Source organism: Toxotes jaculatrix, chromosome 22 (assembly GCF_017976425.1).
Source record: "Toxotes jaculatrix isolate fToxJac2 chromosome 22, fToxJac2.pri, whole genome shotgun sequence".
Taxonomy (NCBI): Eukaryota; Metazoa; Chordata; class Actinopteri; family Toxotidae; genus Toxotes; species Toxotes jaculatrix.
In genome coordinates, this window is record NC_054415.1 from 2,962,001 (window position 1) to 2,979,890 (window position 17,890).

The 17,890-nt window shown below is 43.0% G+C and overlaps 1 protein-coding gene across 2 annotated transcripts; it reads right to left on the bottom strand.

Moving 5' to 3' along the window:
- Nucleotides 1-245: 245 nt before the first annotated feature.
- fgd6 (FYVE, RhoGEF and PH domain containing 6) lies at nt 246-17,584 on the bottom strand. 2 transcript variants are annotated; one of them, XM_041030480.1, is made up of 21 exons: nt 17,357-17,584; nt 13,337-15,407; nt 10,255-10,366; nt 9,007-9,074; nt 8,856-8,886; nt 6,833-6,984; nt 6,013-6,169; nt 5,440-5,527; nt 4,998-5,048; nt 4,841-4,899; nt 4,678-4,749; nt 4,338-4,406; nt 4,150-4,233; nt 3,863-3,942; nt 3,633-3,735; nt 3,393-3,536; nt 3,206-3,308; nt 2,951-3,045; nt 2,702-2,830; nt 2,469-2,617; nt 246-1,917 (listed from the first exon to the last, which is right to left on the bottom strand). In XM_041030480.1, exons 1-21 carry the CDS (start codon nt 17,364-17,366, stop codon nt 1,875-1,877), a joined length of 3,870 nt encoding a protein of 1,289 aa, XP_040886414.1. In that variant the 5' UTR covers nt 17,367-17,584; the 3' UTR covers nt 246-1,874. The 2 variants fall into 2 exon arrangements, with proteins under 2 accessions (XP_040886414.1, XP_040886413.1); XM_041030479.1 differs by having other exon boundaries at nt 3,615-3,735.
- Between the last annotated feature and the right edge of the window lie 306 nt (nt 17,585-17,890).

Below are 17,890 nucleotides of genomic sequence, written 5' to 3' on the forward strand. Positions count from 1 at the left end.
TGGCATCACTCATAAAAAATGCCTTATCTGTTAAATGTATTCATCAGATCAGAGAGACCCAGACTTCACCCGGACCTAATGCACACATACGACTGTCGCTTGAACTCCTGCCTCCCACATACATCTGTCTTCACTCCGCAATTATGTGGTGACAGTGGTTTGTGAGCTCTGCACAGTTCACTGACTTTCATCCTTTGAAATAACAAAACAGGAAATTAATACAGGAGAACAGGATTTGTATTTATATATTTTTTTTTTTTATTACAAACTGTTGCCTGACAGTTTAGAAACGTTTATAAGAGACTCTAACTCTGATAGAGCGGATGTTTACAAATGTTAATGTACAATCATGAAGAAGCGCATGCTTTGTAGCTCCTGACTGCCCAAATCCGAATGATGCAAAAAAGGAAACGGTAATCCAACAGCAGCCAAAGAGCTCTAATGGCAGTATTAACTGTTTTATTTCTTCACTAAACAAGTAGAATTTGGGTTTATTTACCTCTGGAATCAACTAATTTGCAGTGATGGAGTAGTGCAACATTCAGCAACTTAACCAAGAAGAAACACCTGAAAACTTACTGTTTTTAAAACTATAAACCCAGAGTACCCTGGCTAGAAGGTGAGTAGTCATGTGAACTGGATGCTTAAAATTGTCCTGGTTTAGTGAAAAATTTCAGACAGAGCACCTATATTATTGCAGTTTATCTCAAAACAGGAGACTTAAGGCACAATGTCATCAAAAACAAGCATCAGAATTCAAAATGTTTTCTTTCCTTTGAGCATTTTCTTAGAAATAGAATTCATGTATACTTTCCACAGTATTTGCTCATAAAAAAGCCCCTTTTCTTTAAACAGTTCTATTTTTAAAAAATAATGGTTTAGATGGAAACATAATTCCTAACAAACCCTGACTCCCAAAATAAGTGGCAGCCTGTGCTCTTAACAATAAATCTCCCTATTTTATAAATATTAGCTCTTGGCTTTGATATTAAAAAGTTCAATGTTGCTCTTTTATGTCCATATACACAGTTTTACCCATTAACCATTTCTAATGTGGCAAAAATACATTTGAACTGTATGAAAAATATCTACATTATTCATGACATTTCCAGTTTTCTCCAGGATGTTGTTTTTTTATCCCATGATTTAAACGTTTGTGTAAAATCTCTTAACCAGAGAGATCAACCCAACGAGCAGAATATCAACTTCAAGCCTGATTTTCACAGTAAAATCCAACCTTGTTACATGAACAGACATCAGTGATACACTGCATCCACAGTTCAGATCAAACATCTCACCATTTTGAATATTTTATGATGTGTGTTTTTGTGTTGTTAACTTTAACTAAGATTTTGCTTAAACAAACACTGAAGGTTTTTAACACTGCAACAAGTGTAGCCAATATCAGCGTGGTTGAATGAAGGTTGACAAATTTTTTTTTTCCTCAAAAAGGTGAATCCTTCATCCATTTGATTTTAAAAATCATCCCGAGACTTCAGACTTCCTAGAATTTCCAAGGGCTTTAAATGACCCTGACAACTGTTTGGTCTCACTTCCACACACGTGCTTCTGGACTTGACCTTTGACCCACAGCTGTAACTCAGCTCTGACCTCAGCCAGTGATGCTGAGCATTAGTAGCTGTTGCTGGTAGAAAATATGTTTAGAGAAACAGAATCCAGTTCCTTGAGGGAAAAAGCAGGCTTGTTTTTCCACACAGTCTGTTCTGCAGTGGGTTTCTGTTTAGAGTAAACAGTCCATCCGGAGTCCTTCCTGAGCTGGTGACCCCCGACCTGAGATCAGTCAGGGGTCATAAGTTGTCTAACAACTGGCTCCGGGGCTGTGATATGACTTCACTGCTAAAAAAAAGAAGTGATTACTGTTCAAGAATCATAGCCTCTTGGAAGGCCTCGATCCATCTACAAACAGAAACACAAAACAGAAAGTTAGCTCCCTGGAAAAACACATTAAAATCATCAAAGAGAAACATCACTGATGAACTTGTTGAACTTGTTGGAAAACAGTTGCTTATTTCACTCTCTGCTGGATCTGTTGTTGGTCTCTACCAACTCCTGAGGGAAATATCTGGCTGTTTAGCTGCTAAATGCTCCACTATGTTCACCAGCTGGTCTCTGACTGTGTCTCTGACTGACGCAGACAGCAAAGTATTTCATATCGTATTTATTTCCTGGCGTCGCTCCATGTGCAGCATGAAATCAGATCACAACTGTAATTATTTTTGACTGACTTCTTTATTAAACCTATGTGAGTTTGTTTGGCTGCACTGTGAACACATACACCAGCTGCTCTTCTGTTGTATTTCTGACAGAGTAGCTGCTCAACCAGTTTGTGGTACTATTAAACGGTAATAGCTGTTACCACGGTAACTGCGGGTGTTACCAAATCAACCAGGACTGAAATCTTAAGGATTGCGACTACAAGGCGTTGTCTGCTGTTTGAAGGCGGATACCTCTGTGCAGTGGGGATGTCGTCAGCTTTAAAGATGTAAAACAGCGTGTTTTTGTGGTACAGTTTGAACTGCAGCTTCTGAGCCGGCCCGTTCTTCTCCTCTCTCAGGAAGAAACCCAGCAAAGGCTGACTCTCCAAAGCTGCAACATCCTTCAGGGAGAAATAAATACTCAGCAAAAAGGCAGAAAAGCTGCACAGAGTTTAGAAGAACAGCAAATTACACAGTATGATTACCTCGCTGGCAGCGTAGGTGTACAGAACTTTATTCTTAATGACAAACCACAGCCTCTTCCACTGCTTCTTGTTGCCTTTTGACCTGTTTAAGTAGCCGCTCATGGAGGAGTTCTCTGTGTTGGCAGAGACCTGGAAAAACAGCATGAGAAAAAATTAATCGATACAAAATGAAAAAAAAAAAAAAGTAAATTAAAAACAAAGTTGAATACAAGAAAGTTTGGTTTATAAGTGTTTATTAGCATTCCTCACCTCTTTTAGCGCGGCAGGAATCTTCTTCTGTTTTCTAGTGAAGGAGAAAGCTCCAGATTTTATGGGAGAAACTGATGTTGAAGCACAGCGGTCACCTAAAAAAACATATCCAGTAAACAGATCTTTTAAATGGTTAAATAATTTCCTGGGAGCTGTAGTTTTTTATCAAATGTTACTACATTTAGAGGAAACAGTCGACCAGACTCATCCTTTAAATCTGCTTTTGTGGAATAACTGGAATTCCTGTTTACTTACTATTCTCCTGTAGCTTGGCAAAGCAGTGATCACACACACGTGCTGGCTGGTTCTTCAAGTACTCCAGGTAGTACTTATTAGCAGAGCACGCCTGACACACCACCTGCCACATACACATAACTGCAGTGAGAAGAGGGTCGGCTGAATAATGTGGTGTAGGAGCGGCGGTGGTCACAGTGGTACAGACCTTCCCACAGGCGCGACAGTGATGCCTCCTCCAGGTGAGGGTGAACTCACAGGTACAGATCATGCACATGGTGGCCCTCAGGTCTGGGATCCAGATGGGAGCCTTTGAACCTAACGGGGCCCCGTTGTCGACCGCACCCTCAGCCTGATATTAGAGAGATGGAGGGTTAACATGGTCACATGCAGGGTAAAATGATTCTCAAAGCATTTGACAAACACCCACAGAGGTTTGTAGCTTTACCTCCTCCTGACTTCGACTTGATATAAAGGTTATTTTCTTCTTCGTGTAGTCGTCTATGGCTTTGGCGATGGCCTCCAGCCACTCGTCCCTCTCTGTAGCCGAGCTGCAAATACAAAGTACATCAGAACCTTCAGCTACAGCAAATACAACCAATTAGAAATGTTTGTAGCTCATGATGTGTAAAATGGTAATGGTAATGAAACTGTCAGGTGCTGGGAACAAGTACTGACCCGGCAGACAGGATGAAAGAGCGTTCGACACTTTCAATGTTCAGCTCATTCTGATAGGCCTCCTGGCTGGGCTTACTCACCTGGAAAACACACCAGAAATCCATAAATAACAGATTACCAACAGAGGCTGTGCAGCACTGGAAATGCTTGGGAAATGTGGACATAGCTCAGCCATAAGAACAATCAGTGCACATCAAGGAAAACATCAAGATACTGACAGAATAATAATGAAGAGATTAAAACCTGGAGGATTAAGATAAAAAGGGACAGTGCAGTGTGTTTCTAACCTTCATCCCAGCCAGAGAGAGGACACTGTTGAGTTTATACTGGCCAGACTGGACTGGAGTGGTGTACATGAGTGCATCGTTAAACTGGACGACAAAAACCACCAGAAATTAAAGGAAATGCAGGAAAGATAAAAAATATAAAAGCATAAGATAAGATTGTCTAAAGCATTAGGTCATTCGGTGCTCACCAGAAAAAACATCCGCGGCTGCATGACTTTCCTGGACAGTTTCATTAGAGTGCCCTCCTTCAGAAACACCTGCACATACAGACACGTTTGGTTGAAACAGGCTGCATTTAAAACACTGAGTGTTGAGTCAGTTACATAAGTACGTGCCAAATGTGTGTTCCTACACTCAGCATTAAACTGTGAATGTTATGTTTCTGTCTCACTGTATTTGTTTTACACAGGTAAAAGGAAAGCCATTTAAAAGTCATTAACACTGATATTTGTCACTCAGAGGCTGTAACAAGCTCATGAACTTTGGTTTTGTGGGATTTTACAAAATGGCGGCACTTCTGTGACCCACCCTGCCGGGCTGAACGATCTCATGGTGACCATTGAGACTGTACTGAATCTGCATCAGCTTCTGAAAGTTATCCTGAAAGACAAACATCAGAGAGGTGAAGAGAAACACCAGACCAAGGTAAACCATCACTGTAAAACTTAGTTATGATGGAATTTGGTCTTACCCCTTGTTTCATAATGTCATTAGCATGGTTGGCCACTTCCTTCACTATGCTGAGGGCAGCTGCATGGATAGCAAAGATAAAATAATTGTGTTTGGCGAAATGTTTTCTCAGCACAAATGAATGTCCTGGTAGACACTACGAGTGAGCCTTGTCTAACCTTGTGTGTCTTTATAATCCTCTGAGTCCTCTGGGAGGTTCTTCAGGTAATCTGGAAAACAAGGAAGAGATTTCAAAGGTGTATATTGTGCACATTGTGCACAAGGTCTTCAACAGAAAAACCTCCACGTGAGGAAAAACAAGTTGTACATTCCTCATTTTCAGTGTGCAGACAGCTTCTCTGTTTCCTTCAAACTAGTTTGAATCATGGAAATCTGCTCTGCAGAATTTTTCTGTTTTCTGTTACTGTGATTGTCCACTGGGTGTCAGTACGGTACCAAACCCTGAATGAAGCCAAAACAGAAAGACCCGACCTCGGTCCAAGTTTCATTCACATGCTGCCAATAAAAGAGCTGTGATTCAATAAACCCTTGACCTTCAGCGTGCAGAGGTTTGTAGAACAGACCAGAACAAGGAGTGAATGTATGTTAGGGTGCTCGTACCTGTGAGCAGCAGCTGGTACTGAGGGATTCTCTGTACTGGTTTCAGCAGGTAGTGTTTCAGAGCCAGGCTGGCACATCTCGGACTCGTCTGAGACAAAAACAAACACAAAGTTGTTTTCGCACGCTGCCGCAGACCCACACAAGTACACACATACACACACACACGACACTGAAGTTCCAAAACAAGTGCACTGGATAACAGTAGTGTTTTCTGATTCTGGATTGAAGCTGCAGAAAATGTAACTATGGGATTTTTACACATCTTTTGTTACAGTGAAGGAGCCGAAACATTATTTATCACATGATGTTACATAAAGAATCTCCATTAAAATCCTGGTTGAAAATGGGGCTGATTTGATTAGTCTATTAAAAGATTAGCTGTTGGCAGAAAATGACAAAAAGCCCAGTTAAAGCCTGACAAATGTAAATTTAGATACAGAATTTACTGTTTACTTGCTTACATTGGTCAATTACTTTTACAACTTTTACACCCAAATCAAAAAAACAAAACAAAACAACAAAGAAATCCATACCCACATGCCGTAAAGGTAAACACATAATCCTGTTTCTAACCTCAAACTCCCGGACAACAGCAGCAAACGCAGGGTTTTTCCTGCACTGTTCGTCTAACAGGGCCACGTTGTTATCGAACTGACGGATGTAGGTGGAGTACATCTTCAGGTAAGGACCCTTCTGGACAAAAATGTCCGACAGTCTCTGGTGATCGCTCCTGTAAACAGACACACATAAAGAGTTCCCTTCAGCCAGTGAAAACAACTGATTTTGACTCTGAGCAGCAAACAGGAGAAAATAAGGAGGTAAATTAAGTAATGAACTCCAGCTGGAAACCATCATGAGCCAAATGAGTCCACACACCAGTAGCATATTGGCAGAGTAGTTTTCCTTTACTTACTAATTTAATTGCTAAGATCTTATCTGTTAAGATCAGCTAACCACTGATATGGACGAGAAAGTAAAAGTATTCTTTTCACTGCGTGGTCAAACTGTTCATATACATAAAAACAGCAATTACAGAAAACCAACACTGGGCTTTGATACAGCTCCACAAACTTTAACATCTAACTCTCACAAGACACACGATAACTTCAGGGTTTCTGTTTATTTTATTGCCTTAGAAATGGTTTAGATAATATGATAAAGTGGCAAGTTTGTTTATTAGACTATAACTGGTCATCTGACTGTGTGTACTGTTTACACTAATGACTTCATTCTCAACTTCGTCCCAGATTTCAGCAATAAAGTTACTGAAAATACAAAATTAAAGCAAAAACTACAAAAGAAAGATCATTTTTGTAACAAATAAATAAATATTATTTACATTAATCAGAAAACTGTTAGGTGTGTGTGTGTGTGTGTGTGTGTGTGTGTGTACCAGTGTGCCACTCGCTCCTCCAGCTCTCTCAGCAGGTCTCTGTTGAGCTGGTAGAGTTGTGGAAGGTAATACAGGATCTGATTGAGGATCCGCTCATCAACCACCGGCTTCCCATTCTGACGGGTTGCCTTGGCAACAGCATCCCGAAAGTCCTGAAGAGACACACACACAATCAATTCTGCCATTCAATTATACATGCACACACACACACACACACAGCTGTACAGGGTGGGGAGGCATATGACAACATACTGAATTGCAGCTGAACAGGAACACCTGGTTAACACCACATAAACTACCCCCTTCAACACACCTCTGCACGTATTTCAAGATACACACACACACACACACACACACACACACACACACACAGCTGAATCAGCAGTCTTGACTTTGTCCAGTTTGCCAACACATACATCCACCTGGAAGGAAGCAGGGAGGCCACGCAGGATCTCAATGTCCTCGTTTCCCTTGCGTTCTCTCTCTCTCTCACTCACACACAAACACACACACACACACACACACACACACACAGGTCAAATGTGCTGTAACATTAACTCTTAGGTGACGAGCAGAGTCCATGTAGCAGTAAAACATGCGATAAAAGTCACACTCAGTATCAGTCACGTCTTCTTTATTTTTTTATAGACGTTTCCGCAAAACCACAGACGCAGTCGTTCACCTTCCACCTTGCACCTTAGTGTATATTAATATATTTCTTAAAACGCAGTGTGAGGCATTGCTAACAAACCATCAGCACATTCGTTTTAAAATGTAATGACCAACCATTTCATGGCTTATGGAACCATGAGTCTCAGTCATGACTCAAAGATCTGACAAACATGGATAAAAGAAAAAAAAAGTCCACTTTCAGTTCTTCTTTCTCTCCGGTGCAGGTAAACCGACAAACCACCAGCTTATTATTCACAAAACACACACGAACGTTGGATACGAAAACACCAACTTCAGACGAGACCAAAAAAAAAATTAAACACATCGGGTGAATGACTGGCCACAAGAATGCACACACATATTTGCCAACCCACGCACCCACCTGCACACATATAACACACATTGCACGCACACACAAAGGATTATCTAAGGCATGTGTGTGTCTGGAGGTCGTCTCTGTGGCCTGAGGAAGCAGCTGCTGCTTGGCCAGGCCGTCCGCGGATGGAGAAGAATGCGATCTGACCTCTTTTCTTGGACAGAGCTCCACACCTCGCCCTCCCACGTCAGCCACAGGACGACGTTTTCTACTAATCCTGTGGTGGTTTCACTAAAGCTACGTCTGAGGCAGACAGACAGGTGGACCCACGACCCTTGACCTCTCAGTGTGGGTTGTCTGAACCCTCTCAGCTGGGATTCCCCTCAGGACAGAGTCTGTCCTTGGCATATACATAAACAAACACAGCTTTATTACATATAATAGATCAAAAGAAGACCTGAGAAAAGTCCAATATAATTTAACCTTTTCAGTCATTGTTTGACCAGAAATGAAAACTGTTCTGATTCCAGTTTCTACAATGTGAAGAGTTGAGGCAATAAAAGTAGAATTTACTAATGCTGATGTTAGAAATCGCAAAACCGACCTGCATTAGCTCATTTTACTGTGTTTAAAGTGTTTTTCCGTGTGCGTCCCCTAAACAGAACTACAGCGACGAGTCATCGTGCAGTCACATGGTTCACATTTGTCTCGCCTGCATTCAAAACAAAGAGGCATGCAACATAATGAGCTGTGCGAGATTTTCGGCATGTTTCTTTGAGACATAAAGAAACATCCCCAACGCAGCAACTCTAAAAGCCTCAGCTGTGGAATAACCACATTATTCAGCTTTGTACAGTCACTTCAGCCGAGAGCTCGTTAATTCATCTCCATCCTCGGGGAAAAGCTTTGATCACCATTCAAAACACTCACCGAGCTGCAGCATGATCTATTATGTTAGGCACTCTTTTTTTCACGTTTGCTTTACAGCACTCATCAAACTGTTTCTTTAATATAATAAGTAAAAAATACACTTACTATATGAAGAAGCTTCAAGACATCAACAAACCTGAGAAAAGGGAAAATGCATCAGTTAGACAACCATACAATACATCACAGTTGGGTTTTTCAGCACAGATGCTACTTAAAGAGCTCTTGTGTGTTCCTGGTTCATTGTTAAACCACTCACACTTTCTCAGAGCTCATAATCTCCTGGGCGATGTGCACCACCTTCTTCCTCTTCATCTCATCCTCTTGCTGAAAGAGCAGAAACACAAACAGTCAGACGACGCCACGGAGACGCAAACAGCGACTAGTCTTAGCAAAACACATCACTGTTCGCTCACAGGCTCACTGCAAATCACCATGATGACTGGATCCCGCTTCAGCGTCTGAAAGCATCAGGACTGAGTTTACAGCCTCCCAAACAACAGCTCAATCAGGCCTGAAAGTAGAGCAGCAACCCTTCCCTTCACCCCCTCTCGCTCCTCTCCCTGTCTCTCTCTGATGGTGTGTGTTGTTGAATGGTAATGGGGCGGTCTCTCTCTGACTTAATTTGGCCGGCGGCCTTGGCCCCCACTTGACTGAAATGTCCTAATGGTCCTATCGGAGCCTGTATGTGTGATACCCTGGAGCTTTGAGGGGCATCAGACACAGGTGCTGACAGTATCATGGAGAAGGTCACACAGGACGAAGGGAAAAAAAAAAAGAAAGAAAAACTTTTCAGTCATTGAGGGAGCTATTCCTGAACCTGTAACTCTTCTGTGTTTGCTCACCATCCGCCCCCCTCCCCCCTTCAACACACACACTTGGCAGCATGTGTGCACGTAATCTGCAGTGACAGTTTAGTCACCGGCAGTGATATGAGTCGTCCATTGTGATCTCTAGACGCTCTGCCCGTGTTACACGCTGACATAATGTTTGAAAGGCGCTCAGAGTTATTTTTCCGTTAAGGTTTCTCTGGCAACCTGGTCACTTAGGACTGAGGAATAATTCTGCAGCATTTTCCATTTGTCATAAGTGTGAATAACAGTCACATTAAAGCAGAGCTAACCCAATCTGAGGGTGAGGAATGAGCTCCAAGATAAATCTGAGTTAACAAGATAGGAGAAAAGAAAAAAAAAACGCTTCTGTTGCTGATATTTAATTTTCTGTGCATTTCTTCAAGGACCCAAAAAATAAGAACTCAGACACCAGATGTTGTCACAGAGAGCAAACTCCAGTGCTGGGAACAAGCGGCAGAGAGACATTGAAGTGTAATACTAATATTAAGTGGTTTCGGAAACTGACTAAACAAAGAAATTACCTGGCGTCAGGTACTGGAAAACATTTCGGTTTCAATTTGATTCATCCATAATCACTTAATTACTTAATAGTCAGCCAGTAGATTGCTGTGTAATCACTGAATTCCCCTTACAGGACAGAGGGAGGTGATTACCTGTCTGTCTGCCTCGTCTAGGTGCTCCTTGCTGGACGTGGAGCTGTTGTCCTCCTCATCTGAACTGTGGATCTCCTCCTCCTCCTCAGAGTGGACGTCCTGCCTCCAGCCGCTGCTCGCCAAAACACAGAGGGCACACATTCAATGCAACAAACGCAGACAGCGCAACAGAGGTGAAACAAGCAGACATTAGCTTTTCTTTAGGAGGAAATGTTTAAATGTGTGAATGAGAAGCAGGGCAGGGCTGGAGAGGAGCGTGAGTGTGTGTTCAGAAAAACCCTCCCTGGATAAATAAAGATTAGGGAATGTGTCAAGTGAAAGGTTTGTGCAACAACAGGGGATGAATTGAACACACAATACTCTTTACTCATAGATGCATATGAGTCAGACAAACCAAACTCATTCAGAGATATTCTGCAGCGGAAAATATTCATTACACTCAAACAACATCTATAACAAGCGGAAGAGTTTCAACTTTTTTTCACTTAGGAAGTCTGAAATGTGAGATAAAAGATAGACGACTGCTCAATGTAGGCAGCACGAGAAAATGTCACGAGACACAAACCAGTGTCCACAAAAAATAAAACCACCACAGTGATTAAAAAAAGAAACAAAAGAAAAACTAAACAGTGGAGGCGTGACAGACGGAGTGGTTGGGTAGTTTACGAGAAGACCTACCACCAGCAAAGAACAATAGAAACAAAGATAAAACAATTTTTGTCCCACGAAAATAAAATTGCTCTTCTGAAACAAGGATCAAAAAGCAACTAAAACTCTAAATCAAAGGGTTTCGAACACCCCTGATTAATCATTTCAGTCACTTTTATAAAGCAATATTGTGATTCTGATTTCAGCTCTAACAACCAGTTCTAATTCTGTCCACAGTGAAAAGTCGTTTTACTAAAGTGTTTCTATGGGCTCTGTCTTTATCAACACTGCTGCTGGCAGCGGGACAGCATGTTGGCTCGGCTCTACCCACAAACAGTGTTGTTTGCCAGGTCGGTACAAGCAGCAACATGTGTTTGAGTGTCACTAATGTTTTGATCTAGCTCTCATAACTTCTTCTGTAGAATTAAGCTGTCTGATTTTGGAGACTGATGAACTGGGACCTCAGAGAATGAGAGCTTAATGTGTCTTGATCTTGCCTGTTGGTCCTTGTCCTGGTGTTTCCCTGTCTTTTCCTGCTCCACTCTGTGTATAAAGGTTTGTAGATGTTCTACCTTGGCACAGAGGGTGATGGCTCAGAATAAATATTAGACAGGAAAGACAGCAGGCCTCCAAAAAAATCTCACACTTCCTTTTCAATCTCATCAGCGAGTGCCCACCCACTCCACTTCCCTGTTTTTCTTATGTGCCTCTTAACAGTTTCTTTTACCTAAATCTCAATACACTCTCTTCCTCCCTTTTTCTGAACTTCTTCCTCCCTTACACTTTCTCTATAGTCGAGCATTCCAGCACACTGGGTCCGGCACAGAGCGCCACTTGTTTACAGCCTGAGGCTACTTACATAAACTTAACAGGCTCAGATGCCTGGGAAACACTACAGATTCACTCGCTCCTTCCTTCTAACACACAAACACCCTGCTAACCACTCTGCATACCAGACAGAATTAAGAAGCACGGCACATTTTAATAGTTTTAACGGCTGATTTTACACCGGTGAACCTCAGCGTCAGCTAACATGGCCTTGACCTCATCACTTGTAGTGTCCCAGTCTGAACAGAGGAGACAGGAACCATGCCATCTATTACGGGAACAGCTCCTCATCACAACAGTCTGGGTCTATTATCAAGAACTGAGTGACTCAATTGGATCTTAATAGCATGAATGTGACCAGGGGGCTGAGTCTCTGGGCCGGCAGTGTCCCCTCACAGTTAACGCTGATTATTAAAAGCCAGTGCTGTACCAAAGATTGTGACAATCTTCTTAAAGTCGCACTGAACAGTCCGTGTCTGGTTTGAGTCAAGAAACAACTGCACAGATTCTGGTTGTAATCCAGATTTGCAGTGTCATGAATCAGCATGTCAGAAATCTGTTCGACGCTGGAGGAGGTTTTGTAGTAATTTATTCATCCATATGATAGTTGTTGAGTTCCCACAGTAAATCACGTCCCAGTTCTTTAACACATTACTGTAATTTATTCCTGTTTAATTCAGTGTCCTACAATGCGCCTCCTGTCTTTATCTCCTTAATAATTCAACTTATCTTAAATATTGAATTTCGCTGAGCTCTCATTTCATGTGTAAACTCTGCTTTTCCACAGGTGTAATGTAAAAAGATTATTTATGGGTTTCATTTATTCAGGACGAGAACAAAACTCACTTCAGATTTTCTCACAAGGACACAGGAGAAAACTGGAGTGATGAGGTTAGGAAGAGGCTAAACGCAGTGCGAAGGCGGGCAGGCTGAGGAGGAGGAGGAGGAGGAGGCCGGTGGTTGCTGGAGGTTTATTTTCCCTGTTCTAGAGAGCTGTGTGGCGTTTCTGCGATTCTCAGACATTTCCTGCTCTGGCCACTGAAAATAGCCCACAGGAAAACAGGCCGACCTGCTGCACATCAATGCTCTATTCAAATTCAGTGCCACTGGCTCACAGGCTGACTTTCACACTCTTGTAAAAACAAAACCACTCATGTCACCTGTGCAACCTGTCGCACACAACGGTTCCCACACTGAAGCCACGGGTCACCTGAAATTACAGGGCGACAGCAGGGGCTAAGTGTTGTATAGCAGGTCTGGGCCTCGACCTGCATCAACTCTCATTCTGTTCTTGTGTTTCTCACATACACAAACACAAGCAGCCATTGTGCTGGGTATAAAAATGTCTCTTCTCTCTCAGCTGGGACAGTTCATTAATAAACAGACACGTTTTCAGTTTAGTTTTTTCTGTTATACTGAGAAACTTCTCTGACTCAGATGATAAATCATCTGTAGATTGGACACCTGTTGTTGCTGGATCACCGTAGAGAGACCAGTTTGTTGGATTAGTTGGTTAATGTGTTGGTTAGTAGATTTTAAAAAACCTTTGCTGCCTTTAAAAAGATGTTTGCAAACTTCATGACATACGTTCAGCAAAATACTGTACCTCTCATATTCATGCTCGTGGCATCGGTGATAAGGATCCTGTACTTCATAGATGTCTGAATCTGCTGCATCGGGGTCATTTGGCCAGCCCAGCCTTGCACTGTGAAAAGGCAGGTTCATATACTCGGGGATCTCCTCATACAGAGGGACGTTCTCATACTCCACTGATCCGTCTCCACCTTCTCCACAAATATCAGCTGCCCCTATGCAGCTGTTGGGCCGCTCCAGGCTTCTCTCCCCCCGGTTTGTCTCCACACTGGTACAGTCCAGGGACTGCCCTCCCTTGGCCAGCAGCTTTGGCAGCATCTTGACCGACAGCCTGAGCTCCAGCAGCTTCCGGAAAGAGAGGCTTCTCTTTTGAGAGCCGACCCGGGTTGCCAGGTCGGCTGCAGAGAAGGACTGAGCCCTCTGCTTGCCCCCCAGCGCTGGAGCTCGGCTCTTTGGCGGCACGCTGCTCCTGGTGGGCATCTGCCGGCTGAAGAAGGTCACGCAGGGTCGAGTGAAACGCCAGGCTGTTTTCTCCTGAGGAGGCGCAGGCAGCTCCCTCATGGGGGTGTTAGCATGTGGAGGTGCAGGAGGGCAGATGGAGGGTGGAGGGGGTGCTGGCAGGCTGTGTCTTTGAGGTTTTCTGGGTGGTGCCCTCGGCGACGGCTGATCCTCTGCAGAGAAGGCATTCCTCGCGTTAGCCAGTGGAGGGTGGCAGCCCAGTTTGATCTGTTTGGGGAGGCTGTGAGTGATTGGGTACCGCTCAAAGTCACCGTACCCGTCCTCTTCATCCTCCTCCACGCGGTGTTCCTCACCCTGTTTTTTGTGGCTCATTGCGTCAGGCTGTGAGAGCACGTCTAAGGAGTGGGAGGAGTTCTTGTTAAGAGAGGGGGGTGTATAGACTGTTCTGTGGAGGCGAGGTGAGAGCGAGGTTTGTCGAGGAGGGGGAACGGGCGCGTCTGCATCATCGCCTCCCATATCTGAGTCTTTCTGGGGTAAAGGGTCGTCACTTGTGTCCTGTCTAAGCTCCTCACCCTCTGAACTGAGAGACAGACCAGCTAGATTCAGTTTCCCCTCAGCCTCTTGCATCTCAAACCCCCGTTTTTGTTCCTCCGCCTCCTGATCCTGGGCACTGCCCTCCACGCCATCCTGCCTCACCAGGGCTGGCTTTTTAAATTTACGTGGTTGAGGGACTGGCAGGGGCTTACTGGGGGCTGCAGGGACCTGTGCATCAGGGTGTAACCTGGTAGGAGAGGCTTTGCTGATAGGCTCACTGTATTCCACCTGAGAGGATTCTGTAGGTATCTCATGAGGAGTGACATTTGAGAAGACAATGATGCTGCCTGCAACATCACAGGCTAATTTAGAACCTGTGTATCGGTCCTCAGTCTGTACATCTGCTTTTGAAACATCAGGCTCAGCACTTTCCTGATGTTTCACAGCCTCTGAAGCTTTCCCCTTCTGCTCCTCGGTCCTCTGTGCCTCTTTGTTTACCAGTCCCCTGTCCAGGTGTCTCTGCCTTTGAGGCTTATCCCGGGGCTTTTTGCTAATCCCTCCACCTTCACCCTTCTCTACAGCAACTCCCTCCTCCTGGTTTTCTGCTTTCTCTTGTGGCCTCGTCCCTGTGAACCCTTCTGTAGAAATCCCATTCTGCAACAGCTCTTTGTGCAAATCGCTCACAATCTCAGTTACACTTCCGTTTTCCAGGCACTGGCATTGAGAACAGTCCTGGAGCCCACAGGTGCAGGTGGGAATGATGTAGTCCGATTCACGTTTGTTAGACTCTGATAGAATCCCATTTTTGGAGTTGAGAAGTGAGAGGCTATTGTGTAAAGCTTCCTGCTGTTCCTGAGATAGGATAAGGGATGCACTGGGTTTGGGTGGTGGGGGTGAAACAGAGGCAGAGGATTTGGGGATGCATGGTTTGGGGGCAACAGCCGGTTTTGTCCTCTTGAGAGTGGCAGGGGAAGGTTGGGAGATGACGGAAGACTGGGTGAGGAGGCCTGGTTTGGGGGCGATGGGTGGGGGAGAGGGTTTGGTGGCAGCAGGGAGTTTAGGTTTGGGAGCCAATGGAGGCTTCTTCACACCTGCATGTACAGAAGAAGGAGGAGATTTACAGAAAAGTCACATATTATTCACTCAAACTTCCTTTAAAATGAATCACACAACACCAGCACATTACATAAAGCATGCTTCATCCTGCTCTCATAGAAGCACAGACAGCTGCAAGCTGTGGTTAAGGCTAGGGTCAAAAGGTCACTATCAGGGTCAGAGGGGAAGAAGTGGGTGCTGGAGTAATGTGTGAAATAAATCCAAGGTTTAGAAACCAGGCCTTAAAAAATCCTGTTTAGTTAAATTCAAAGTCTTATCATTCATTTTTTGTATTTATTTTATATTAATGATCTAATAACTGAACATTTTGCATCTTACATCTCACTTGTTGCAGCAGAATACACAGTTGAACTGGATTATTCAAATCAGATTCCCAACTGAATCAGTGCCCTCCTTCCTGTTCTTGAAATAGCTTGGTATGCTTGGCATTTTTCTACTTCGCGTCAAAATTAAATTGTATAAACTACAGCAACCAGCAACCAATATTATACATAAGATATTGTATACTTTTGTTATGTCCCCCTGTTGACAACACCTTTCTCTCTTTCTGTTTCAGTTTGCCTTGTCTCCTGGCTTCTACAAATTAGTTTTTGCATTTCCAAAAGACATGGTTTGAATTACTCTTCACAGTCTGAGCCATGTATAGTTGTTAGAACCGAGCTACACTAAACTGTATTGTGTTGTTTGTATTCTCCTTTTCACAACTAAACCTTTACTATAAGTAAATAATGAACATTTGAAGTTGATGAGAGAATATAAATCTCACCAGGGCCAACCCGATTAAATAAAGTTTGAATAAAAAAAAAAAAGAAAACAGAGTCCCTGCACTAATAAAAAGCTCTGAATTGACATCGTAGGGCATATTTTCCGCTGAAACTCTTGGCTGGCCGACACCACGAGAAGTGGAGTCATCGAGCGGATGTTTCCGAAAAGGCCAACAACCAAAAACCGCTCTGCCCCGATACACGCCGCTCTGCCTTTGCACATAGAGCCTCGCTCCAAACTCCGTTCAAAAATCACTACGTATAAAGTAAATCTGCTTATAAACAAATGTGCCAATGTGATGGAACAGTCTTTAACTACTCTTTTAATACTTGAGAGCCGCTTTTCAATTCGGCATACACCTTCTGTTAGAAATGTTCACCTTTAAGAAGTGGATGGCGGTTGTGAGCAGTGAGAATTGATCTACAACTTTATCCTGCTATTACTTGGAATTTTATCAATCAGCCGAATGTGCCAATAAATGATAACGACGCCATTAAAGTTAATTAACTACGTATTCGGATACATAAAAGTCAACCAGTAACAGAGGAAACATTAAACTCCCATATTTCTGAGCGGAATTTTGGCCTTATATTTTCGCCGTGAAAGACAACGCCAGGTATCTGGACTAAAACCGCTACTGCCGTGGAAAAAAAACAATGAGAAAACTCTTTGGCTCACATCGCATTTGGTGGAATGAAACTTATTGAGGCCATCCCTCTTCCTCCGAGCAAATGTTCACTATTTACTACGAGATGTTAACGTTGCAGCCTATTACCGAGTCCGACTTGTTGCATCAACAGCAGGACAGATGTTTTAAGACAAAGGATTTAACCCCCTCCAGCTGCAACTGTGGCTATGATAACAAACGAAAAAGGGAAATTTTTGATTGAGAGTTATGATGGCGTTTTTAGAAAGCACCGAAGCTGAGGTTGAGTCCTCTTTTATATCTTTTTGAAAGCTGTTATTAAGAAAAACTGTAATTAACTGCGGCTGTATAAAAATAGAGTGGATGCTATCGACCGTTACAACACTCAGATTGAAGAGTTTTTCATTTTCTGAGAATGAAATGTATTTTTTTTAAAAACAGCATCTGTGTTTAGCTTTACCTAACCACAGCAGGATTTTGAGAAGTTAATGTTAGCTCCCCCACGAAACAAACCTGTGCTCATGACTCCCGACTTGCTCCTTTCTCCATGAGCAAATTTACTTTCAATGGAACTGCGAGAAAATCTGTGTTTTTTCCTCCTTCGACACCATTGTCAGTCTGAAATCCTCTCCAGGGAGAAAACATGCAGATTCTTCGCTGTTGTTCATTAGTTCTCCAGCGGATGCACCGATAAAGTCTTTACGCCTGTTACTTTTTCCATTTTTCCCGAAGTTTTGTCCGCTGTGCTTTTCTCCAAGGTGTCAAGAGAAATGCAACACACCACACTTCCGGTTATACATTTCAAAATAAATCTGTTGCTGTTGTTGTAGCTGATCCGTTTCAGCAGTTGGATCGTGAAATTAAACACAAAAGCGAATCTAAAAGTGTGTTCAGTCTGTTTTTTTTTTTAACTCAATGTGACAAAACTGATCTCATGTTTTTCCTATGCACATTCAATCTGTTCTTCAGACACAGCAGGTCAAATTTGTGTACATTTCTAAATAAATCTATTTAGGCCGTAGCTAACATTTGTTTTCATTATTGAGT